The 26,052-nt window shown below is 40.7% G+C and overlaps 1 protein-coding gene across 1 annotated transcript; it reads left to right on the forward strand.

The window, feature by feature from the left end:
* Positions 1-742: 742 nt before the first annotated feature.
* Positions 743-25,746, forward strand: myofl (myoferlin like; the record flags this gene model as incomplete). Its single annotated transcript, XM_079559994.1, has 53 exons — positions 743-830; positions 1,148-1,203; positions 1,276-1,367; positions 3,903-4,011; positions 4,761-4,857; positions 5,551-5,714; positions 5,815-5,943; positions 6,766-6,828; positions 6,920-6,970; positions 7,080-7,110; positions 7,364-7,479; positions 7,547-7,673; positions 7,756-7,859; positions 7,945-8,013; positions 8,224-8,267; positions 8,448-8,530; positions 9,224-9,378; positions 9,445-9,558; positions 10,002-10,179; positions 10,666-10,790; positions 10,864-10,970; positions 12,093-12,288; positions 12,371-12,526; positions 12,603-12,734; positions 12,808-12,971; positions 13,578-13,692; positions 13,936-14,038; positions 14,114-14,253; positions 14,333-14,497; positions 16,320-16,407; positions 16,650-16,727; positions 17,729-17,910; positions 17,997-18,155; positions 18,354-18,452; positions 18,532-18,693; positions 18,798-18,960; positions 19,031-19,101; positions 19,167-19,181; positions 20,201-20,299; positions 20,402-20,530; positions 21,103-21,258; positions 21,404-21,495; positions 21,575-21,745; positions 21,829-21,977; positions 22,992-23,131; positions 23,201-23,289; positions 23,362-23,457; positions 23,520-23,661; positions 23,761-23,860; positions 24,893-25,086; positions 25,174-25,283; positions 25,405-25,552; positions 25,638-25,746. 53 exons carry the CDS (start codon positions 743-745, stop codon positions 25,674-25,676), a joined length of 6,144 nt encoding a protein of 2,047 aa, XP_079416120.1. The 3' UTR covers positions 25,677-25,746.
* Positions 25,747-26,052: the final 306 nt, after the last annotated feature.

Below are 26,052 nucleotides of genomic sequence, written 5' to 3' on the forward strand. Positions count from 1 at the left end.
GCACGTACCAAAGATGTGTCTGGTCTGGGGCTGCTTTTCACTGATGAAGTGACATTTATGCTAATTCGATTAGCTATTAAAATTGCTGGAGAGTTTTATGTCATAAATTCCAAAGGCATATAAAAAGTAAAAAAATGAAGTTTTTGAATGAAGGTTTTATAAATACATTCATTTGGTGTAAATGAAATGTTAATTTTCCCCACCAGATGTCGCCGTTTTTCAATGTAACAGACACACAGTAATAGAAAGTCCACACAAACATGTTTTAAAATGGCAAGAAGTGGTATTTTTAAGCCATAAAACGTGCAATACCACAATCAAGGCGTCTCAAAGTATTTAAAATGTTAGAATAATGCATCATGATTGGTTACATTTGACAAATAAGAAATGCATTTGAGGTAAACATGTATGCCATTTTATTATTCGCCACCAGATGTCGCCGTTTTATAAAATAAATAGATGGGGATAACGGGAGACTTGAAGAAAATATAAAAAACGTAAAAACTAAAACTGGACAATTATTCTTAATACTATATTATATTGAAGCATTGAAATGGCGAATTGTATATGTTATTTATTAATTTTCTATTCAACAGGCGTGAGTGCCGCACACCAGTCATGACCGCTCGCCCAGGGTAAACTACAGTGCGCTCTCACATCTGCGCCTCTCTCACTTCCCCCCCAGCTGCTGCGACCGACTGCTTTCCTTCATCTATGAACAAGAAAAGCTGACTCTGCCAACATGCTGCGGGTCACTGTGGAGTCCGCCAGCGGGATACCCAAAAGGAAACTGGGAACCCCTGATCCAATTGTGGGAGTTGTATTCAGAGGTAAGAAAACTGTTCGTCTGACCATGCTTTAAATCACTTTTCTCTTTCCTGTCTTTTTAATAGGGTGTTGTAGATTAAGGTTTTGCATCAATGTAAAATAAAAAAGTATATAATGTACGACTTCTCTGACAGTTTACAGTGAATATTTTGTCTGTGATTCATTGAGAAGCAATGCCCTTATAAGGTCAGGTATTAGCTTTACTGCCTTTCTAGCCAGAGCAACTGGAACAGCTGCTTTAAACATTGTACCACTCATTCAAACAAACATATTGCTACCTTTAGGCTATGCTTCATAACAGTTCCCCGTGTGTTTGCAGGTGAGAAGAAGAAAACCAAAGCAATTGACAACAATTTGAATCCTGTTTGGAATGAGGTCTGTCGGCAAAATACATAGGTCGTTTTTTCCCCCTAGACTTTCATTTTTATGTCTCTCTTTTCTGAATAGGTGCTTGTATTTGACCTCAAAGGCTCACCGTTGGACGCGTCCGCTTTTGTTGACGTGGTGGTGAAAGACTGTGAGACTATTGGAAAAGACAAGTGAGTGTTAAAGCGATTTTAATACAAGCAATATGCTTACCTGTGTGGTCAGGTAAGTGAAAACCTAAATGGTACTTACAGGAAGGATGTTATGTGACCCTGGCATATATAATTAGTTTGTGGGAGAAGTGGGTTTGTTCAAGTTCATGAGAAACTGCTGTGCTGATATTAGCAGTATTCTGTTGGTATAGTCAGCTAGCTATATACAAAGGACATTCCAAAGTAGCAGTACACATAGTAGCATTTTCATACTCACTTATCTTATTATTTTGAGTAATGTCTTTCAACATAGGTCATTTTTTCTCACAATTTTAGGATGCCAACAGCTTTGCTCACTGGCGCGTTGTTCCGACTTGCGCTATCTCACTACTTTGTCTTGTCCACAAAAGAACTCCTGGACTGTTTACACTCAAGGAAAGAATTTCCCAACTCATGTTTAAATCAACTTTGCCTTCCTAACCCTGGTAGTACTTTTTTGTTTTTTGTTCTTGTTTGCAAGGGAGTAACTGTAAGTATGATGATAAAAGAAATTCCCCTCGTCATGATGCACAGTTATTATTATTTTAGGGAAGCCATTGTTTGATGGTGATGGGGGCGTTTCAGTCAGTCTTGCGTGCTCTGTGATATCTTTTTTCCTTGTCGCTGCCTGCAACAGGGGGCTGAGCCAGAAAGCATGCGCTGGCTTGTCATCAGCAGCAATCACTTTTTGAGAAACAACAGTCTTTTTTAAGCCACACAGTGAGGACGTAGAATGCTGTAGGATAAAAAAAAATAAAAGGTCTTAGCTTTAGCTCATTGTCTGGAATGATGTTCGTGTTTAGCTATGTGCTGCTGCTGACACTGTTTCTTTAAATGAACACTTTCACACAGTTTTACCTAATGTATCAAACTTCCTATTTCAAACTTCTCGCAAATGATCCGCTATAATCTGAACTAAAACATACATCAAATATTTAATCGCAATTGCTATTCTGAGTGACGCTATATCCATATCACAAGAAGCCACAGTATTTCGCAGAATCACTGAACTTTTTTTGTGAACACAGCCTAAAAATCTATCAGAACTTTTAAAATTTAAATGCTCAGTTTATTTAGTGTGTTTGGTTATGATTTAATATGATTCTAGGGCTTGTTTTGACACAATTTGATGAAAGGATGCATGTCTTATAATTGTTGCTCAATGTACTGTGTTCACATGGTTAAAAAGTAAAATATTGCAATAATATAGTTTTTGGACAATAATCGAATACCGTAATACAGTATACATTTGATTATATCATGCAAGCCTGTTTGTCAGAATAGAAAAATGCAATTGGTTCATTTTTACACTACAAAATTATGCAGCCCTATATTTTATGTCTTATGTATATTTTCTTTGTTTCCGTCTTTTTCTCATGAATAACAATACTGCGCCATCCGTGAGAAAATGTTTTATTCCACGTTTAAACCAAAAAACAGTTTCACTCATAACGTCAACATTTGAAAGCCATGTCCCTGTTTGAAAAGGTCATTGCTAAGTTTTTTGCACTTCCTTCCCTCCAGTGAGAAGATTCATGTGGCTTTTTGCTGTGTGTTTATGTCTGTGGGTTAACATTCCATTACTTGGAGTCAGATTGATAGTGAGGCAGCGAACAGCTAAAGTGGATGTGGAGGAGAAAGATTTAGTCGCTGCCCATGAATGCTGTGCTGTGGTCTCATCCTTTTGTTTATAAATGGGCAAAACGCCCTTTGCATACTGTAGCTAAGTGTTTCCATATGCGCTTAGTTGCTCGCTTAAAGTGCCTACGACAGATCAGACACAGTTTTTGGAAGAACATAGTTGACACAAATATACTTAATTATACTTTGACTAAATTATTGGAGACTGGCAGGAAGTGACATTAGTAGAGGTAAACATTTTTAGCTTCTCCAGTGTGTCTCACATCAGAACTCGGAGCGCTCTGATCATCTCCGAGTTTACAAGTTGTAATTACCAGTCCGAAATGGTGTTCCGAGGCATTTTTCCTAATCGGAGGTCGGAAATTTACCAGTTAACAGTTGTTTGGTACTCATAATTTAGTCACAAACATAAAAATCTAAATATAGACAATTTTTCGTCCACGTCACTGGAATAAAATCATGAGTAAGACTTACCACAGATGTTACCCAGCACACTAAGTCCTAATTACAAAAGGATTTAAAACTGTCATAGTGTATGGTCTTTAACCACAAAGACTTATGGCAGTGACTATAAATTGTTATTATTATTATATTGGTTGTATCATTCCTTGCCATAGCTGATTCACTTTAAACTTCTTCAAAGAGCCACTTGCGCCATCTGACACGACTGGTGGTTGCCATTGTTTGGCAACACATACAGTACACCCTGCTGCCCACGGCTTCAATAATAAAGAAGTGAAAATGGGAAGCGAAAATCATCATTCAATCATTTCTATTTACCTACAACATTATTGTGGAATAATTCACTCACATGACTGATGACTGTAACTGTATTTACATTGTTTCTATGTTCAAATGTAAGTGGTTTCTTTACAGATTTATTGGTTCGGCAAAAGTCAGTCTGGGAGAATTGGCTTGTGGTCAGGTGAAGGCTCTCCCGTACAGGAACCTGCCCTTGGTCAATGAAAAACAGCAGGGAATTGGGGTGAATATCCACATGTATTTAAATACGTTTAAAGGGATGTTTCAGGATTTTTGACATAGGGCCTCATTTCCTAGTTATCCAGAGGGTTGTTGATTTCTAGAGATATATAATTTTTTTAAATTCATGAAGTCCTTATATTTGAAGAGTTTAGTGGTGCTAGGCTAGTGCTAGGCTAGTGCATGTCTATGGTAACTAGTAGCCTGCATTAAAAACATTCTGACCCAAGCACAGTGCACCTGAGGCAAATCACTTATAACACCAGACTACCCATATAAATGTCTGTGTTGACTGAATCATCTTTTTTTTAAAATATAACCATTTTGCATGAACTTATTTTTGAGCAGCATCAGCTTCCTGTTTGCAAGCTACGCAGCGGCGGAGTGATCTGGTAGGTTATCATAGTTTATGTACCGGCTGCTGGCATTACTACATGTGGAATTCACAAAGGAGCTTTCTACAAATCAGATATGGCAATGTTTGGAGGACTACCCCATGATTTTGAAGAGGTTTTTAATGCAGGCTACTAGTTACCATAGACATGCGCTAGCCTAGCACTAGCCTAGCACCACTAAACTCTTCAAATATAAGGACTGCATGAATAAAATAAATGAACAGAAATCAACAACACTCTGGATAGCTAGGAAATTAGGCCATTTGGCAAAAAATGTAAAATATCCCTTTAAACTATTTGGATATTTAATGTGCTACACTCACATTAACACCCAATATTTGTTTCCTCAACTTTGAAGGCAACCATTGATTTGCTCGTTGGGTATGAGCCACCTCCCCACAGTGATCCAAACATGAACGACGCAGGCAATGGAGACGCAGCGCACATTGATGGAGGTAAGTGACATTTACGTACAGTCGGCCAAATCAAAGCAGTTACATGTGTTATTGAATTAGCCGATCTTCTGAACACTGTCTGATTCCTATGTATTTTTTCATCAAAGTTGGGTGTTTACTCAAGTAGAAGTATTTTGACAAATAATAATATAATCATTTATCTAGATACTATATATTTGTGTATATTTTTCTTAATTGTAATTGTATCAATTGATTTGTTTTTATTGTATTTTCATTATATTTCTGTGTGTTTTGGTGTTGTTGGGAGGCACATTGAGTTGTCTCTGGCATGAGATGTGCTTTAAGTCAACTTGCCTTGCCTAAAAGGTATTCAAACAAGTTGTAATAAGAAAATAAGAGTATTGATGACTATTTGACTATCGACGAATTATGTTTTTGCATTGTATTCGATCAAATATCGAATAGAATTGGAAAATAAAGTACCATAAAAAAAGGAAATAAAGAAAAGGGAAGGTGAAATAAGAAATACAAGCTCAATACAAATGTTTTTACACTCCGCAGAGAATTAAAAGTCCAAAATAATGGCACTGCTTGACTTTTATTGCTCTGTAAGTTTATCAACAAGCCAAAAAATATGATCCAATTCACACTCCACAGCAGATTTCACTAAATTCTTTGCTCAAACGTTTCCTGCTGAGTGCGATTGACCTGTTTTTGTTCATGTGTTTGTAGCGCACACTGAGGAGGCAGATGGGGGCGACTCAGACGGAGAGGTTGCTCTTATGACTCCAGGTGTTTGCCCCGCGCCGCTGCAGCCTGGGAAACCCGGCCAGAAACCAGTGCGGCTCAGCAGAAAGAGGCACCGGGCCTTGGCCAATAAGCCCCAGGACTTCCAGGTATTGTTTTTATTTATGAACGCAATTATTCATCTTGTTCTGAAAATGCTGCTGCAGAGCCAAGACGACGACCCCGCCGAAATGACGTTTCTGTGCCCAGATTCGCGTTCGAATAATTGAGGCCCGTCAACTTCCTGGAAACAACATAAAGCCGGTGGTGAAGGCGAGTGTGTGCGGACAGACCCACAGGACGAGGATCAGGAGAGGGAACAGCCCATTCTTTGATGAGGTACAAACACATTGATAACATTTATTGGTTCTATTTATTTTTAAAAAAATCTTCTTCGCCCCCGTCTTAACCGAGCACATTCTCCAGCTCGACTTTACCCAAATCTAAAAGCTTCTTGAAAAAAGCGGTAAAATAGCGACTAAAACGAGACGTAAATCAGGATTGAAAACACAGCCCAAAAAAAAAGGAACATCAAAAGAGTCACAAAAAAGAGATGAAAAAACAACACAAAAGCAGTCATGAAAAAGTAACAAAAACGCAGCAAAACAGGATCTAAAAAAGTGATGAAAAAACAACAAAAGAACAACAAAAACAGATGACAAAAAAGTGATGAAAAACAAAAAGGAACAAAACAAGCGACAAAAAAGTGGTAAAAATAACAAAAAACAAAACAGGCGACAAAAAAGTGATGAAAAATAACAAAAGAACAACAAAAACAGATGACAAAAAAGTGATGAAAAACAAAAAGGAACAAAACAAGCGACCATAAAGTGATGAAAATAACAAAAGAGCAACAAAAACATGACAAAAAACTGATGAAACCAAAAAAAAACAGGTGACAAAAAACTGATGAAAAACAACAAAAACAGGCGACAAAATACAATGAAAAAGTGATGACAACGCAAGGAAAAATCTTAGATCAGTTTTGTCTGGCCTATAGGCTGTAAGCTCTAGTCGAGAAGCATTTAGATTTGGGTAAAGCCAAACTGGAGAAAATGTGCTCGGTTAAGGCGAGGGTTAAGAGTTAAAATGTTTTTATTTTATTTATCGATCCATTTATTTGAAACGTAGTTTTTTTTTAACAACTGTCCCCTCCCCCAGATGTTTTTCTACAATGTGAACATGCTTCCCTCTGAGCTGTTCGACGAGAGCATCGTCCTTCGGGTTTGTACAAGTCTGCACGATATTAAACCGAGCCTCTGTCATTACTATATTATCTGTGGCTAAACGAGCAATTCCTCTTTATTTTGGACAGGTTTATGACTCCTACTCCCTCAGATCGGACAGTCTCTTGGGAGAATTCAAGGTGTGTCTTTGTCATCCCCAGAGCTCCTTAGCATGACTCATGACTCACATCTTTAAAAAACATACACATACAAGAAAATACTTTAAAATACACTGTTTTTTCATTCTAGTTGGATGTCGGCTACATTTACGACGAAACTGGTAAGTGTTTCAATGCCAAAGTTCAAGTTCTTACATCCCTAAAAGCGGTTTGGTTCCACTGCAAATAGAGTTTAAAGTTTTATGGTGCTTTAAAGCCACACTGCGGAATATTCCAGGTTTCATACCGCTATGTCAAGAGAACAACTAAAACCAGCGATAGCAATCCTAACGCTCATTTAAACACAGACAATGCCATTTTTCCGCTGAGTTTGGCTCCAGCAAAGTTCAAAGTAGTTTCCACTTGACCTCGCAGGCCACGCTGTCATGAGAAAATGGCTGCTGCTGAGTGATCCAGATGACGTAACTTCCGGAGCCAAAGGTTACCTCAAAGTCACGCTGGTTGTTGTGGCAACTCGAGACGAGCCCCCGGTACAGTGAAACATTAAAGCATTGTTTTCTAGAAGCTGTATACTTACACTTACCAATGTTTCTTTAGTCTGAGAGGAGAGACATCAACGAGGAGCAGGACGACATAGAAAGTAATCTTCTGGTTCCCGCCGGAGTGACATTGAGATGGGCCACCCTCACTCTAAAAGTTTACCGCGCCGAAGATATGCCACAGAGTAAGGAATGGAGAGAACAAACAACATGTAACTGATATCAATGTGTTCCTGTTATTAATAAAACGTGCCACCCATTCTGCAGTGGACGTTGCATTTTTGCAGCCAATGAAACAAGTGTTGGGAGGAGAGGGGGACCGAAAAAACCTTGTGGATCCGTATCTAGAAGTCAGTTTTGCTGGAAAGAAGGTACGAGAGTCCCAAACCGACATGTTTCGCTTTGCCATATTTTAAAACGTGGAATTACTGTGTTTCTTTTTTGTTTTTTTCTTAGCTACGCACCAAAATAGTAGAACACAATGCCAATCCAGAGTGGAATCAGCTGATTAATCTTCAAGTGAAGGTATGGAATTAGTATAGCGATTTAGCGCTTACCTTTTGTCTTTGTCATGATGTTTTATCGTCCTACTGTATTTGTATAGTATTCTGTTTTCATACGCCAAATATATATATAAAAAATAGTTATTAAAAAAACATTAATGCATGAGAAAATACAAATTTACTTATACAGTACCATCTCACTCACTTAGTAATTCAGTTTGTTTGGCTTTAGTTTCCGTCAATGTGTGAACGCATCAAACTCACCATGTATGACTGGTAAGTAACAACATACAGTATAATGGACGTTATTTAGATATACAGTGGGGAAAAAAAGTATTTGGCCAAAATCCAATAGAATGTCTATGTGAAACTGACCAAATACTTTTTTTCCCCACTGTATACACATATACAGATATGTCTCATGCTGAGTATTTGGTGAATACTTTGTGTTATCAGGGACCGTGCATCAAAAGATGATGCCATCGGAACAACATTTTTAAATCTTAATAAAATGTCCTCCTCTGGTGAAGAAATTGAAGGTATTTCATTTTTTTTTTTGGGGGGGGGGGGGGGGGGGGGGGGGGGCGCAACAACCAACTGAAAATAACGGTACCTATTTGGCTTTTTATAGACTCTAACAGCAACAATATATCAGAATGTAAGTATGAAGGCCACCATTTTATTGTTTCAATCTGACTATAAAATCTTGTCTTGTGTGGAACATTATTGGTTTAGTTTATTTGATGAGACAGTGCATGTCTCATGCATGTAAGTAAATTAATAAATTCCGTCATTCCCCTTGCGCACTCACATTCATCCTGGCCAATTGTACATGTCTTTAGTAGAAGGGGAAATTGGAGAACCCAGAGGAAACCTACGCAGACACGGGGAGAACATGCAAACTCCACACAGAAAGGCCCCGTCCCTGGTGGGAATTGAACCCGGACCTTCTAGCTGTGAAGCACGAGTGCTAACCGCTGTACTACCGTGCTGCTAGACTTTAGCTTCAAGGCTAAACTTACTGTTATAAACACATAAATCTCCTCCAGTGAATCCAACAGCTGCATGTTTTCTTCCACATACAGTTTAAATAGTATTTCAGCAAGACACGGCTAACTCTCCATGGGAATACAACTATGACAGGAAGTTAGCATTATGTTCTATACTGATTAGTGATTACCAAACATTAATACTTCTACTTCGCAATTTTTTTCTTTCTCAGTGATGAATAGAGAGTCACTTACTGAACATCATTTGTTTACTGAACACAGCGCAGTCAGAGGTGGGGTTTCTTCCTGCTTTTGGCCCCTGCTACGTCAACCTGTATGGAAGCCCCAGAGAGTTCAGTGCTCTTGGTGACCCATATGAGGAACTCAACATGGGAAAGGTAACACGCACAGTTTTAATGGGGATAATGTACTCCGAGTATTGCATTGTGGTGCCTCTGTTGCAGGGTGAGGGCGTGGCCTACAGGGGGCGGGTCCTGGTGGAATTATCCACACAGCTGGATGCAAAGGTCGATAAGGCAGTGGATGACATTTGTAGTGATGACGTCCTGGTGGCTCAGGTATGAACTGCTATTTTATTGGGACGGGTTGCCCCAGCGGCATCGAAGGATGGGTTAAATTTCCCTACGGGGACAATAAAGTATACAAACAAAACAAACAAGCCCCCAACCACATAGCTCCTAGGATCATTCGGGTGCTCAAACCCCTCCACCACTTTAAGGTGGTTCCAGGCGGGGTATTTGGGTCTATGATGTTTTTTTATATTTGATTGTACAAAATAGTGATTTACTCCAAACAAGCCACACGTTTTACTCAACTATAAAAAGAGTCATACTGATTGACATTAATTTGTGTGAAAGGTTTTGACCACAGTATCTCTTACATGTAAACTCATGGCGGCCTGGTGACAGCTCTTCATTTCTAAACTAAACAACCCAAATTGATTTCCTGTAAATAAAGTAAATAGTCCACACTGTAAAAATAGGTTTTGATGCTTCCTCAGAAATACCAGCGCAGGAGGCGGTTCTCTCTGTGCGCCGTGTTCCACAGTGCGTGCATGCTGCAGGAGCCCGGGGAGCCCATCCAGTTTGAAGTTAGCATTGGTAACTACGGCAACAAGCTGGACTCCACCTGCAAACCGCTGGCCTCGACCACGCAGTACAGCTTTGGCGTTTTCGATGGTACGAAAAACACACCTCAACACCATGGATGGCACATAAGCATAATTCATTCATGTTCCAAACAGCTTACAAATTGACTAGAGAGAAAGGATAGAGAGAGAAAACAGAGAAAAATACGAGTGTTATCTCTTTGATGCCTTCATTTCCCCTTTTAGAGTGGAAGCTTTCCTTTGATAAATCAACTTAGGTATTTTTTCTTCACATTGTAATATCAGACTGGAATAAGTATTGGCTAGACTGAACCAAAGTATTGATATACGTATTATAATATTGTAGTGATCAGAACAACCCTACTAAAAATGTAGGGTTGGTTTTACTATTTCATCCTGTGCAACTCGTCTTAGTCGGGCACTCTATTATAACTCATTATAACAAGAAAAGCGTTAAAGGCCTAAATAAATCGGCATACAGGTGTTGTGTTTGTTGATGCCTTCTCTCCAGCCTGTGATTTTGCCAGTGACTGTATAATTACGTTGTACCCCGTAGGTAATCACTACTATTACCTACCATGGGCCGACACGAAGCCCGTAGTGATCCTCACGTCATACTGGGAAGACATCAGCCACCGTCTAGACACAGTGAACGTACTCCTCTACATTGCCGACAGACTGGTGAGGGAAAGATCAAATGTCAGTCTATTCATGGTTTTCAGTTACAACCAAAGTGTCTCATTTGTTTTTTTAGGAATCCCATCTAACGTCATTAAAGAGAGCCCTCTTAGCAAAAGAGCCAGAGACACGTCTGGCAGAGATTTGGGTCAAACTGATTAACTACTTGCTTGACGATCTTAGGTAAGAGTTGGTCATGATCATTTCTGTGGTCACATTTTGATTAGAAAACAAACAGTTTTTTGCTAAAATATTAGCCTTTTTCTGTGAACTGCATTTGTGGTTTCTGTGTTCCACATTGTTTTACTGGATACTTTCGTACATCTTTGCCGTGTTTTTGTGAGGTTCAGCAGATTTTTATTATTGTTTAATCCAGAGAGGTCGTACTAGCCATGAAGCCTAGCTTTTTTTTTTAAGTAAACAAACAGCATATGAGCTAAAGATATTTGAGACCTACACATTTCTTCTTCTGAAAGAGGCACCAAGAGCCTCCACACCTGCAGCACAGTGGAGGCGTCACAAGAGGTGCTACAGGAAACAAAAAGGGGCAAACGAGGAGGTATCCGGGCAAGATTCACAGCTAAGCCACACACATCTTCTATTGTTCTGGCTAATGTTCGTTCACTGGAGAATAAGACGGATTATATTCGTCTGCTACGCTCCTCCCAGAAGATGGTGAAAGACTTTTGTGGAGCGGCGGAAGCTGTGCAGGATGAAGAGGAAGGAGGAGGAGCTGACCAGTGCAGGACACCATGCTCTGAAACAGGGACAAACCCAGGACGTGGCGCACTGTTTCAGAGGAGACTGAAGGCAGCCAGCCAGGTTTCCACCAGGGGCTACTGTTTCCCCGGCCTCCAAAATCATGCTGGTCAGGTTGGCTCACAATGGCGGTGCGCTCAGTCGCAGCGGCTCAGGACTAAAGGCCAACTCATACTCCACAAGATGCAAGAACTTTGTTCTTGTTCTTTTTGCCACAAGATGCAAGAACCAACTTCTCGGGTCTTGTGGAGTATGAATAGACCTTAACCCAACACCTGAATGTAATTTTGTTGTACAACGGTACAATGACAAATAAAGCACTTACTTACTTACTGAGGAGACGCGCCTGGTCACAGTCAAGACACATGTGTTTTTTGAGGCACTTTACCCCAATCAAACACATGTTATAAAATATAGCTTTACAGTGAAATGTTACAAGAGTGACATTTTTGTTGTGGCTATCGGACATACAATTTTTCATGAGTCAATAATTTGCTGTTTTAATGAAATGTGAAGTTTTATTCATAGAATCTTTTATTGTTCCAGCGGTGTCCAGTTACCAAGGATGGAGGGACAGCACAATCTGACTGCACTGGACCTGCAGTTGAAGGGTTTGCGTGATGCCGCCCTGCAGAACATCAAGCAGATGGCAGGTCGCATGAAGGAGGAGGCCACTGACATCAAGGCCACAGTCTCTGACATCGAAGAGTGGCTGGACAAAATCAAGCAACTGGCAGAAGAGGTCTTAGATATTCTTTAAAACTATGCTGCCCGATTTCAAACTATGAAGGCTAAACTGAACATTTCACTTCGCAAACCCGCAGCCTCAGAGCAGCCTGCCTGACGTAATTATATGGATGTTAAGAGGAGAGAAGAGAGTGGCCTATTCCCGAGTCCCAGCCAACCAGGTTTTGTACTCTAACTTCAGCGAACAAGCATGTGGCAAACACTGTGGAAGAACCCAAACTATCTTCATGCAGGTAAAATTAGACATGATTGTAATGTACAGAATGTTAACTGGGCCTAATTCTCACATAAACCATTGTTGTTACTCAGTACCCTATGGACAAAAACAAAGGCTCTAAGATCCCTGTGCAAGTGCGCCTAAACATGTGGCTCGGCCTGTCTGTGCATGAGAAGAAGTTCAACAGCTACTCGGAGGGAAACTTCAGCGTCTATGCCGAGATGGTATGCTCACCACACCACTAAAAAACCCTTATTCTCTGGTTTTATGATATTTCTAGTGTCTCTGTCTTTGCAGTACGAGAACCAAGCAAAGGTGTTAGGAAAATGGGGAACCACCGGGCTCGTCGGGCGCCACAAATACTCGGACGTGACGGGCAAAGTCAAACTAAAACAACAGCGCTTCCTGCCGCCTGTGGGCTGGGAGTGGGAGGACGACTGGTTTGTTGACCCAGAGAGATGGTATGTTCAGGACGGATCATTTTACTGTTTAAGCCAATACCGGCTCTTTCTCTGTTTAGATTTAATTACTCTGTAGTTGGGGTCTTTAACCTGCAGGAATCCAGCCTCCGAAATAGTTTCCTACTTTTCGACTGATGAGTCAAATTTGTTTAAAAACAGTCACATTTGTGCATTTACTTTTTGATTGACTTATAAACACATTGAACCCATCTACACACATGTAAAATACATTTATTGTTTTATAAACCAGTCCTTCTGCTCTCAAACTGCAGTTATTATGGTGCCATTGATTTGTTACCATGCTGCTAGCACAAACATGAGCGGAGTTCTTGCTAATAAAGTGTCTTAAATGTGAAAAATCATTGCTTAGGTGCCCAAAAGCAGGTTGATAAGCCACAAGTATCCATCATTTATCTGACTTGATTTTTGAAAGGAATTCTGCTGCCATCAAATGTGTTGTTTATAAGAGGTCACACTTCCTTCCTTAGTTATCTTAATTTCAAGTGCTTACATTCTCTTGCTTAGACTTGGCCATCCTGTCTATTCTAATTCTGCTGCATAGCTCATGTGTGAGTCACTACATTAACCCCCCTGTCTGTTTTCCAGCCTATTGACAGGAGCCGACGAGGGCCACTCAGAGTTTACCGATGAGGTTTTTGAGAATGAGACGCGTTTTCCCGGTGGGGAGTGGACGCCTGCCGCTGAGCAATACACTGATGTGGTACGACCGGCACACACACAAACACGCACGAAAAAAAGTCATCTTACTGTGGGACGATCTTCCAAATTCCTCAGGGAAGATAACAAGGCTGAGGGATATCTTAGATTAGAGTTGCTTCATAAAGTTTTCAGATCTCTTTTGATTAATTTTATTTACTGAATTAGCAGTCTGAGAACTGTCTTTTCTGATGGTGAAAGAAGTCCATTCAAATGTTTCAGATTTTATCACTCATTATTTGCACAGAATGGAGAAAAATCCCAAAGCCTCACAGAGTTTGAGTGTCCACCGGGATGGAGCTGGAAAGACGTCTGGAGCTCTGACATCAACCGAGCCGTCGACGAGAGAGGTAAGGCTGCGGCGACGGAGTAAATAATCAATTTTTTGATCGACTACTGCATCGGTGTATTTCATTTTGCCCCAGGCTGGGAATACGGCGTTACAATCCCCCCTGATGACAAACCTAAATCCTGGGTCGCAGCTGAAAAGATGTACCATGTTCACCGTCGAAAGAGACTTGTACGAAGAAGAACAAAAATCTCCAATAAAAAGCTTGTTGCCGAAGTAAGATTGCAAATACTGGAACATATACTGACTTTGAAAGATCTGAAACCTGTTGGAACTATTTTTATTTTTTTTTAAGAAAAGAGATCAAGGGGAAGGATGGGAACACTCTTCTCTGATTGGCTGGAAGTTTCACCGAAAAGAGCGCTCTTCTGACACTTTTCGCCGTCGCCGCTGGAGGAGGAAAATGATCCCGTCGGATTCCACTGGGGCTTCTGCCATCTTTAAACTGGAGGGGGCGCTAGTGAGTAACACACATCTATAATAACTGCAAACTCAAATGGCCGCCGCCATAAGCTCCATGGGCGCCGCCATGTTTATTTCCCATACCGACTTTGAAGCTAAGCAGGGAAGGGCCTGGTTAGGACTGGGATGGGAGACCATTCCTCGGAAGCTAAGCAGGGAAGGGCCTGGTTAGGACTGGAATGGGAGACCGTTTGGGAACACCAGGAAGCCTGGCGACAGTAGTGAGTGTGTGCGTGGTTGGTGGTGGGGGCTGATGTGCGCAATGGAGTGAATGAATACTGCATCAAATTGTACACCGACGAGCGTCTGGAAAAAGACTTGCCATGTTCATTTCCCAAAAATCCACGGGCCCCCCCACGTGGCGGTCCCACCGGCCGCGGGCATTGGCCACGGGTCCATATGGACCGTGGTGCTGCTGTCCGAGGACAACCCGCCGTCACAACAACGCGAGTGCACGAGATCTGACTGCCGTGTGTGCGCGCATCCAAACAGGGCGATGTGTGTCATCGTCACTCACCCTAAACTGCAGCTGTAGACGCTCCGCACAGGTACAGATCGTACAGATACATCCTCCAAAACACATCTGCGCGTCTTTTTTCAAGTCTCTCCTGCAGTGACCGAGGCTGTGGTTCATTATAGATCCAGTGCTGCGTAATGTCAGAGGCGCAGACAAATGCGTAAGATCCAATCCTGGCCGTATTCCGTCTCCAAAGTTTTGTCTCCGCAAACAAGTACACGCAGAAACACGAGCTTCAAATCAAACGCGCTGCTCCGAGTGCTTCAGCCTCCGTGTGCGGAAAGCCAAAATGAAACTACCACTTAACGGGCGCATGGCCTGCACTGTAGCTTTTTTTTAAAATTAATAAATTTTTTAAACTTTGCTGCTGTACCATTTCTTTTCTATTTTTTCTTTACATTTTATAAAGCGGCTTTGAAAGCATTGCCAATTGTATTCTAAGGATATAAATACTGTCTAATAAAAAAACACATATTATTTTTTAGATTGCACTTGCACCGTGATGCACCACACCACAGGTCCTGCACCGTGAACCGAACCGTGAGAGCTGAACCCCTAATATTTATCCATAAATATTCCACTGTCTCTTGAATTCTATTCCCTGAGTTTAGCGGACATATTGTCGATGTAGTATATAAGAAAGGAGTACGGGTGCATTAAACACTCCAATTGCAGTTTGTTTGAAATTATTTTTAGCATTCATTTTTTTCAACATTTGTAGTGGCCATAGTTTTTGGAATGGGTTGGGAACCACTGGTCTACTTAGTGCGGGTCCACAGCTATACTGAGTGACGGGTTATAGGGACTATACTGGACATTTCTTTGTAATAACTCATAATCTCAGAATATAAAATGTGGAGACTAGCGAGGCCCGGCCAAAGGCCGGGTCTCAGCTAGTCCAAATTAGAAACTGAATGACATTCTGTCTGCTATTTACTCTAGCCTACTCCAAATCAAGAAGAAAAAAGCCCAGGCGACTACTCTTTGAAAAACTTTGCCTCAAGTGACTGCATTCGTTTGCATGGGGAAAAAAAATCAAATTCAGCCAATATGTTATCAGGCGGTTGAAACATTTGCTAAACACCACTAGAAAACAGAAGTGCCGTCATGTAATGTCAAAAATGTAGTCGGTAGTCATAGCAACCATCTTCCGTTATGCCCTCTGACTCATATCCCAACATGTGCCCTTACCAGCAGATGTTGGGAAATACATCATATTCATAATAGTTTTGTAATTCAGAGTGATGTTTTTTTCCCCCCGTTGTGTAATCAAAGAAATGTGACTTTTTGAATTTGTTCACAGGGGGTTGATGTTGACGAAAAAGCCATCAAAGCAGAGGGTGCCAAGCGTTTCGGTGCCAACACGCCCACGGTTTCCTGCCACTTTAGCCGTAAGTAAAGGCACATTCCTGATCATGATTAAAGGATGTTTTCCCCTGGAGTACACTTCCTGACTGAACCCATAACGTGTATTCATAACGCCATGATCTAGCTGTCAAAATGCTCTCTCGTGAGGTGCTGCTCTTATGCCTTATTTGAGTTCTGAAAGTTTCATCAGACTTGTGCTTGTCAAGTTGCCTGTTTTTTTAAAACTTTTATCTGTTTTGATATGAAGCCGTTGTTTCTGCTTTAGGTTCCCACCGTTACCATCTGAGAGTGTATGTGTATCAAGGAAAGAATCTCTGCGCCATGGACAAGGACAGCTTTTCTGGTAGGATTAGATTAGTTCATTTGAACGGAGACAGTGCAATTTCATGAAACACAACATTTACAGGAAAATGCAATTGGTTTGTATTACATAGGGCAAAACTACAAGCCCTCGACATACAAATCACCACAAATAAATGACAAGATGTTTAAGGATAGACGCCACACTAAACCTGCTGTTACAATAAAAATTATACAAAAAACACATGTTCTAAGACCATGGCAATACTGACAATAAAGCAACTCAGCACAACTATTAATGTTGGCAGAAGTAGGTGTTAATAAGCCACATTAAATTGTAAGTGGTCAGCTGTTTAACTACATGTGTTGAATTCCACTCAGTTGTACCCTTCACTGACCACACCGACCAACTAAAAGTGCTCCTGCGCAGACGGGTGACACAGTCCTCTCTGACAGAGCCTCGAGTGACGTGTTTTCTCTGGCTAATAAACTGTGCCAGAGGAGCTGGTCCAAATCATGCGTTACTATGTACATTTGAGACTATGAGACTTCTATAAATCTATAAAGACTGTCCTAATTTAAGAGGTTTTATTTATTTGAAATCGCATAATAGTGTCTTGTTTTTTGGTCCATGACTCTGATTACTGGTTTACATAATAATTCTATGTTTTTTTTTGCAATCTGACTTGCATGAGATCAACACGTGTGACATCTCATTTCGGATTGGGCAAACATTTCCAAGATTTAGCTTTACTTTTTTGTTGATATGGGCAAAAATGCTAAATCAGTTACAAACCCAATATATTGTAGTCTTTCTTCTTTCTTCAACCAGGTTGTACCAAGAAAACTGCCCCTACATTTCCACCCTTGCCTAGAGAAGATTTTATTTTTTCAGTAAAAAAGCACGCATTCAATGGAATGACTACGTGACGTTATTTTTTTAATAATCTGAAATAAACCTGCTTTAATTTAGCAAGAAATGCAGTTATAAGTAATTGAAAAGTACTTAAGTATGAGAATTCTAAAAGCGAATGTTTTGTCCAGATCCCTATGCACATGTGTCATTCCTACATGTGAGCAAGACTACAGAGGTCATCAGAACCACGCTAAACCCTACATGGGATCAAACCCTGATCTTTGACGACATTGAAATATATGGAGACCCCCAGACCATCGCCCACGGCCCCCCTGATGTGGTTCTGGAGCTGTACGACAGTGATCAAGTGGTATGCGATTATAACAGATTGACAACACACATACATACATACATACATACAGCTTTATCCTTCCGGTGTTGTTCATCCTCCTTCAGGGTAAAGATGAGCCCATGGGCTGCTGTACCTGCCCCCCTGTGGTAAATCTGCACCCTGGTGCGGCAGTGACAACAAAGCTGTTGTGGTTCCCAGTCGTGAAGAAGGGCCGTAGTGCTGGTGAAGTCCTTGTGGCAGCGGAGCTGTTCCTTAAAGACACGGTAAAGCACTATTACTGACAACTGGAGAAAACTGTTTTCATCATATTTATTTGAAGTTCAATGCCGGATGGGAGGGCGAGATGGGAAGGGAAGTGAGATAAAGTTCAGTCCTGAATGGAGTGGCACTGATGATCTCCCTATTGAATCCTACAGCAATATTTACATACAGTACAATGAATGTAATTTATTTTCTTTTAGGCAAATGAAGGAGACATGCCTCTGGCTCCAGCTCGCCGTGGGGAGATATACATGGTCCCCCAGGGCATCAGGCCAGTGGTGCAACTTACCGCCATTGAGGTACACTTTACACAACGTGCCACATTATCAAACAAGTGTTATCTTGTTCTGACTTAAACCATATTGCTTTATGTATTAGGTTTTGACTTGGGGCTTGAGGAACATGAAGACCTATCAGTTAGCTACAGTCTCCTCTCCCAGTCTAATAGTTGAATGCGGCGGTGAAATTGTGCAAACGGCTGTCATCAAGAACTTCAAGAAGAACCCCAACTTTCCCGGATCAGTGCTGCTGCTAAAAGTGGTATTTTGCTTCTTTCCACTGTTTGTCTTTACGCAACAAAAATACGGTCATACTTTGATAACTACACACTATCAACGTCTCATGTCTCTTTTGTTCTCGTTTAGCCCTTACCCAAAGAGGACATGTACACCCCTCCCATCGTGCTGAAAATCATCGACCATCGACCGTTCGGCAGAAAGCCCGTGGTGGGCCAGTGCACCATTGACTGCTTGGAGGAGTTTCGCTGCGACCCGTACGGCGTCAGCAATGAAGTCATGTCTGTGCGAGGTACAAATCACTTTAAGACTCCGTACAATACGCACTACGAGTGGTCATTAAGCCGTCGCTTGTTTTGCAGTGGCAATGATAGCTGCTGCGCATGGAGACATCGTCATTAACGTGGAAGACAGACCTATCGTGACAGCTGAGGTAAATATTTGCATTGATATTTGTATAACTGTTTAAATCTAATCGTGTGTTTTGTTTTATTACAGATTCAAATGGAAAAGGTAAGAGTTTAATTAATACAGGCCCTGGGCTCTGTCAGAATGTTTTTGGCTAACTTCCTATTGGCCAGGACTATTTCCTGTCCACAGTTTAATGTAATTTAAAAAAAGAAATAAGATTTAAAAAAAATAAAGAAGTACTTCATTAAAGGTCAAGCCTGTGTTTCATAAAAAAATGTCCAGATGGTGATGCTATTTTACCATTTAGCTTCAAAGCTAAAACCCTTCAGTTACAAACACACAGAGGTCTCCTTTAGTGAAATGTTTGCATACATCCTGAGTAAAGTTTGTAACATGATCATCAAACAACTGCCACGTACTGTTTTAAAGCATAACTAAGTAACTCATGCCCCTAGAGGCCATAAGAGCCACTGCAGGTGTCGTAGCATGTTGAGGTTTTTTACTCATACATTGTCTGTGAGAGTAAATACTATGCTGACAGAAAAGACAAAGGGAGAGAGGGATATTGTACATCCAATTACACAATGGAGATATTTTTTTGTCACTCAAACTTGGCTGTAAATACTGTTTAAGTGGCACTAGCCTGAAGTTAGCTTTGCTCGTTAGCCTGTTAGGTTCTTCTTCGTGATTCTACTAGTGTGTATTGCGCCTCCTACCCAGAGGCAGCAAAGTTGGAATTGGGATTTTCTGGCCAGAGACACCAGGGGGAGATGAAAGACCCCCCAATCATCCCAATAACACATGTATTATTCCCAGAGGGACTACGAAAAGGATTTATTAAGGTAACTTAGTTACTTAGTACTGCCTTAAGATCTAATTATTTCAACGAGACACAGCTACCTCTCCACTGGAATAAACAAAGACAGGAAACAGTTGTTACCTCAGGAAGTTAGAGTCTATTGGATAAAAGATACCGCTGGCTACTACTAATCCAAAGCGAGAGACAAGACTTCCACCAAGATAATAGTGTCTTGCAGCATTGAAGATATTATGCTGATTATGTCCTCTGAATAGACTGCATAAAATATCAAAAACGGTCATTTGGTCTTTCACACACACAGGAGGAAGAGACCGTTGACTGGTGGAGTAAGTTCTTTGCCTCAGTTGGACGGCAAGACAAATGCGGGCCTTATATTAAGAAAGGATATGACACTCTACAGGTAGGTTTTGTAGTTTAATATTGTGGTTAAAATGGTCAAATGTTTTGCTACAGTCAAACCTTTTTAGTCATTTTTTTTATTTTTGTCTGATGTGGCTTCCAGGTGTATGACCGTGAACTGGAGGAAGTGGCCCAGTTTCAGAACCTGACCGATTTCTGCAGCACTTTCAAACTGCAGCGTGGGAGGACTGAGGATGAGGAAGACGATCCCTCTGTGGTCGGAGAGTTCAAGGTAAGGTTCAAAAACATGGAAAGAAAAACACATTTACCATGACTTATCAGTTACATCATAGAAAAACGTTTAACTTGTGCTTCAGAAATATATCTTTTTTTTTTAATAGAAGCTTCATGTTGACACAAAACAATGCCATAATGTTAACTTATTTGTTTTGTCTGATTTATTATATTTTTACAAAAATCCCCAAAAGTTACTCCTAACGCGTTTCTCCAAGTAATTATTCCACTTTATTTTACGTGAGAAACATTCAGTGTTTCAGTGGGCTTTGTCTGCCCTCTGGTGGCTGAAATGTTTATGTTACTGGAGTTCTACCTTATATGTGATTGCAATATTCATCATTTAGCACCTCATGATGAAAAAAAATATAGTTTATTGTTTCAGCTTCACTTATAAATGAAATAATGTGTAGCTTTGGCCGACAAACTCGATAAAGTAAGTTAGTAATTTCCATATTTCAGATCAGTAAAGACATCCTTTATTTTTAACATACTATACAATAAACAAATAGTGACGAGTTCAGTTTTACATAAATATCATGTAATTTATTTTTTTCCCCTTGTATTTAGGGCTCCTTCCGAATCTATCCTCTGCCAGACGACCCGGGGGTGCCCTCTCCGCCGCGGCAGTTCAGAGAGCTCCCCGAAAGTGCGCCTCAAGAATGTCTGGTCCGGATCTACGTGGTTCGCTGCATTGATCTGCAGCCCAAAGACACAAACGGCATGGTGGGTGTATCAATCAAGTACATCATAGATATGTGTATTTAAACTACTTGTTCCACCAGGTCATAGTTAACACAATAATTTTCAAGGTAGTTTTGTTATTGGAAATGGCTATTGAACCATATATACCATTAACTTTATATTCCAGTGTGATCCATACATGAAGATTACTTTGGGCAGAAAAACAGTGGATGACAGAGATCACTACAGACCACAAACACTGAACCCGGAGTTTGGCAGGTGGGCTGTGGTTATTCATTTTCACATTAAAAGGTGTATCGTAGTTTAATTCCGCATAATAATTGTTTTTTCTTTGTAGGGTATTTGAAATGTCCTGCTTCCTGCCTCAAGATAAGGACCTTAAGATCGCTGTCTATGATTATGACTTACTGAGCAGAGATGAAAAAGTTGGTGAAACGGTTATAGATTTAGAAAACCGGCTCCTGTCGCGGTTTAGGCCTTCCTGCGGCCTTCCACAGACCTACTGCATGTGAGTGTTTTTTCATTATATGTGTCAATTGTCCTTTAAATGTCTCTCACGTATTTCATCTACGTTTTTCTTTTCATTCTCAGCTCAGGGATCAACAAGTGGAGAGACCAACTCAAACCTTCCCAGATCCTCATGAATGTGGCGAAGATTCGAGGGGCGTCTGCCCCGTGTATCGAAGCTGATGGCTCCTCTATGACATTTGCTGGGAAAAGATACACCCTGCAAGAGTTTGGTACGTGTCACAACTATCGTCGTAGTCTAGGCTTGACGTTATGTTTTTATGTTCTCTGGTCGTAGCTGTATCCTTATTGGATATTATTTGCCAAATGGAGAGGTCTATTCCCAGGATTTAATTGTGCTTTGTCAGTGTTGTACAGTATGTGGACATGTTTATATTGTGTTTTTTTTTATTGTTTGCCTTTACATTGTCATCAGTTAAAAGTAAAAGTAAAACTAAAAACTGAGCAAGGTGGCTCATGAGAGAAAATGAGGTAGTTGCTTTGGCAACTGTCAATTTTCAGTTCCTCTGAAAAGAAAAACTAATACAGTGCCCGTCAAAACTTTTCTTTAGTTTCAACACTATTTACATTGTGTGATTCTCACTGACGACATTAAACTATGAATGAACACATTGGATTATGTAGGAAACCAAAAAGGGTCAAATAACTCAAAATATGTTTTATATTTTAAAGCAGTACTATGTTACTTGTTTACCTTAATCAATCCTATTCATAGTCCCTGTGGGAGTAATACAAGTGTTAATGGAATGATTGGGGGGCCTTTATACCCCCCGGTGTCTCTGGCCAGAAAACCACACTCCGGGTAAGAGCCACCAATACACACTAATGGAATCACGAAGAAGAAGCTAACAGGCTAACGGGCAAAGCTAACTGTGGGCTAGCAGTAGTATTTACTCTCTTGGACAATTAATGAGTAAAAAACCGCAACATGCTACGACACCTGCAGTGGCGCTAATGGCCTCTAGGGGCATGAGTTACTTAGTACTGCTTTAAATTCTTTAAAATTTCCCCCCATGTTTCCTTGGCATTTTCTCAAAGAGCATCATGAGGTCGTCTATGAAATGGTTTTCAACAGACCTGTGTGGTCAAAACCATTACTGGTGGCTTGATTGTGAAGCCCATGGAGATGTCAAAAGTGCGCAGTAATCAAAGGAAAAGGCAGCCCTTTTGAAGAATTTATTTCAATTTTTTTTTTTACAATTCCATGTTCTATTCCTACTTTACAGAAGCGAACACTGTCCTCCATTCCCATCTGGGGCCACCGAGAGAGAGGCTGGCCCTGCATGTGCTCAGGAGCCAGGGCTTAGTGCCGGAGCATGTGGAAACAAGAACTCTGAACAGCTCGCACCAACCCAACCTCTCTCAGGTCAAACTCCATGACCCATGACTATTGTATATAAAATTAACAGGTAAAATGACTGAAAATCTATTACAGGGCCAAATACAGATGTGGGTGGACGTTTTCCCTAAAAGCCTTGGTTTCCCAGGGCCTCCTTTTGACATCACCCCACGTAAAGCCAAAAGGTAAGACGGACGGGGTAAGAAATCTGTTTCAACCTCACTGAAGAAAACACTGACATTTCAACTCTGACTCAGATATTATTTGCGAGCCGTCATTTGGAACACCACCGACGTCATTCTGGACGAAACCAGCATCACCGGAGAGAACATGAGCGACATCTACGTTAAAGGGTATTCACTTTTACTTACTTTCACTAAAACAGGAGTAAGAACTGAATGCTGGGTTAATGCAGATGGATGCCAGGCATGGAGGACGACAAACAGAAGACCGACGTTCACTACAGGTCGCTCGATGGTGACGGTAACTTCAACTGGAGGTACGTCTTTGGCTTCGATTACCTGCCCGCAGAGCAACTTTGTGTGGTCTCAAGAAAGGTAAAGTACTCATCGGTCAACAATGATTTATAAATCGCATAAATAAGGTCCAAGGGATTCTGAGCTTTTCTGCTCATGACGTCTACTTCTACTTTGCAGGAGCACTTTTGGAATCTCGACAAAACTGAATTCCGAATCCCACCCAAGATTATAATTCAAATATGGGACAACGACAAATTTTCTCTGGATGACTATTTAGGTAATACGAATATAATATATTGTGAGCAGTTATCCACTTATGAAATCTTGCTATCATTTTATTTGCATTTATTTAAAACTTCACACTCTTACACAATGAACTAGTGACAATAGTCAGAGATGGAAGCTTAGCGTTAAATAATTAACTAAAGTACAAGCAGCAAGTACATACATATAATTACACAAATAGGAGTAAAAAGGTCTTTGACAAAAAACTAACTGAGTGAGAAAGGCCTAATTTATGCTTTAACCTCTTAACCCCCACCTTAACCTTGCACATTTTGTCCAGTTCGACTGTAACCAAATCTAACAACAAAAAAGTGACGACAACGCAAAGAAAAAGCTTAGATCAGTTTTGTAAGTCTTAGCTTTCAAATTAGGCGTTACACTGGCCTATAGGCTGTAAACTCCAGTCGAGAAGCTTTTACAGAGAAAATGTGCTCGGTTAAAGGAACAGGCAACTGTTTTTCCATACTGAGATATGTTCTTACCTGAGCTTAGACGAGTTGATGCGTAAACTGTCTGGTCTTTGTGCGTGCGCTCAGTCACACAAATGTTGTTAGCATTTAGCCTCTCCCAGCAAAGGTATAGCTCCAAACGGGGGAGAAGTTAGACGCTAGCAAGCTGTTCCACGCTTTCCCTATTTATATACAGTTACGTGAAAAACTACACGATCCATGTCTAGTTACACAAAATTAAACATGTCGATTTTCTAAGTGGATATTGTGAGGCGTAATAACACCAGGAGTACTTTGACGATATTACTGCACGGACTTTCGAAGTACTTCAGGTGTTATTACGGATAGGATACGGATTTCTTTTATTTGTAATATCAACATTAGACTTTTTCCCAGTATGCTAAGCCAAAATGACATTACTCAAGTAGAAGTAGGAGTGATAAGTTACTCAAGTATATTAGATCAAATGTAACTGGTTCCTATCTAGCTTGGACAATAACCAACACTTTTCTATACTTCACAACTTTCTAAGAACCAACTTCTGGAACCTTTTCTGTTCCCTTCATCTTTCCTAGGTTCCATAGAGTTGGATCTCCTCAATCTGATCCCACCATCTAAAACTCCCGAAAAGTGCAGCCTTAAGATGATGCCAGGAAAGGCCACCTCCATCCCGCCCTCTGGTCCCACAGCCAACTCTCTTTTCTCCCAAAAGTCTGTGCGCGGCTGGTGGCCATGTGCAGCTGAGCAGGATGGAAAACTGGTGCTGGCTGTACGTTGCGTTATCTTTTTGCAGAACATCACGTTAGTAAAAGTGCATTTTGTAACTTTTTTGGTGGGGATTTTTTTTTTGTTACAGGGAAAAGTGGAGATGACTTTGGAAATTGTAGAGGAGAAGGAAATGGATGAGAGACCGGCTGGGAAAGGCAGAGACGAGCCCAACATGAATCCCAGACTTGAACCACCAAAGTAAGTTTAAGACAAAGACAACTACTGCTTCGACTGTCACTGCTATTACAATGATAAATGGTTAAAATTATATCTTGTGGTAATTTTATTGTAATTTTTATGGCTTTTTCCGCCCCTCCAGCCGCCCAGACACATCCTTCTTCTGGTTTACCAGCCCATGCAAGACCATGAAGTTCATACTGTGGCGCCGCTTCAAATGGATTTTCATCATCGGACTTCTCCTCCTGCTCGTGATCTTGTTCTTTGGAATCCTCCTCTACTCACTGCCTGTAAATTCACGATTATTTATGTCATTATACATATTTCATGCAGATTTGCTCTCTGTTTTAACTCTAACATTATTTATGTTTACAGAATTACATCTCCATGAAGATTGTAAAACCTTTCTCCTAAAGAGAAATACATCCTCAGAAAAAAAATCCTGCTATAACAAGAAACTAGTCCCTTTCACTGGATAAATATATTCCATAAGCAGTATTCAGTTATTAATAATGTATTTTTGCACTAAGTATTTTTATATTGTCCAAAAGATAACATGAAACATTATGTGAAAATATAAATGAAATAATAAAATGTCAAAAATATACTGTGGTTTGTTAATACATTTTAATGTATTTTATTCCTTGTGCGGTCTCTTTAAACGTGGCGCGACAATAAGCTACTTTACGGCCGCGTTGCTTGGATACGAGCACTTTGTCCCGCCTCTTCTCAGCCACAGCGCTGATTCGATTGGCTGCGGGGTTCCCCTTTTCAGCACCGCAGCTGCAAA

This window comes from Gobius niger (genome assembly GCF_951799975.1).
Source record: "Gobius niger genome assembly, chromosome: 7".
Taxonomy (NCBI): Eukaryota; Metazoa; Chordata; class Actinopteri; order Gobiiformes; family Gobiidae; genus Gobius; species Gobius niger.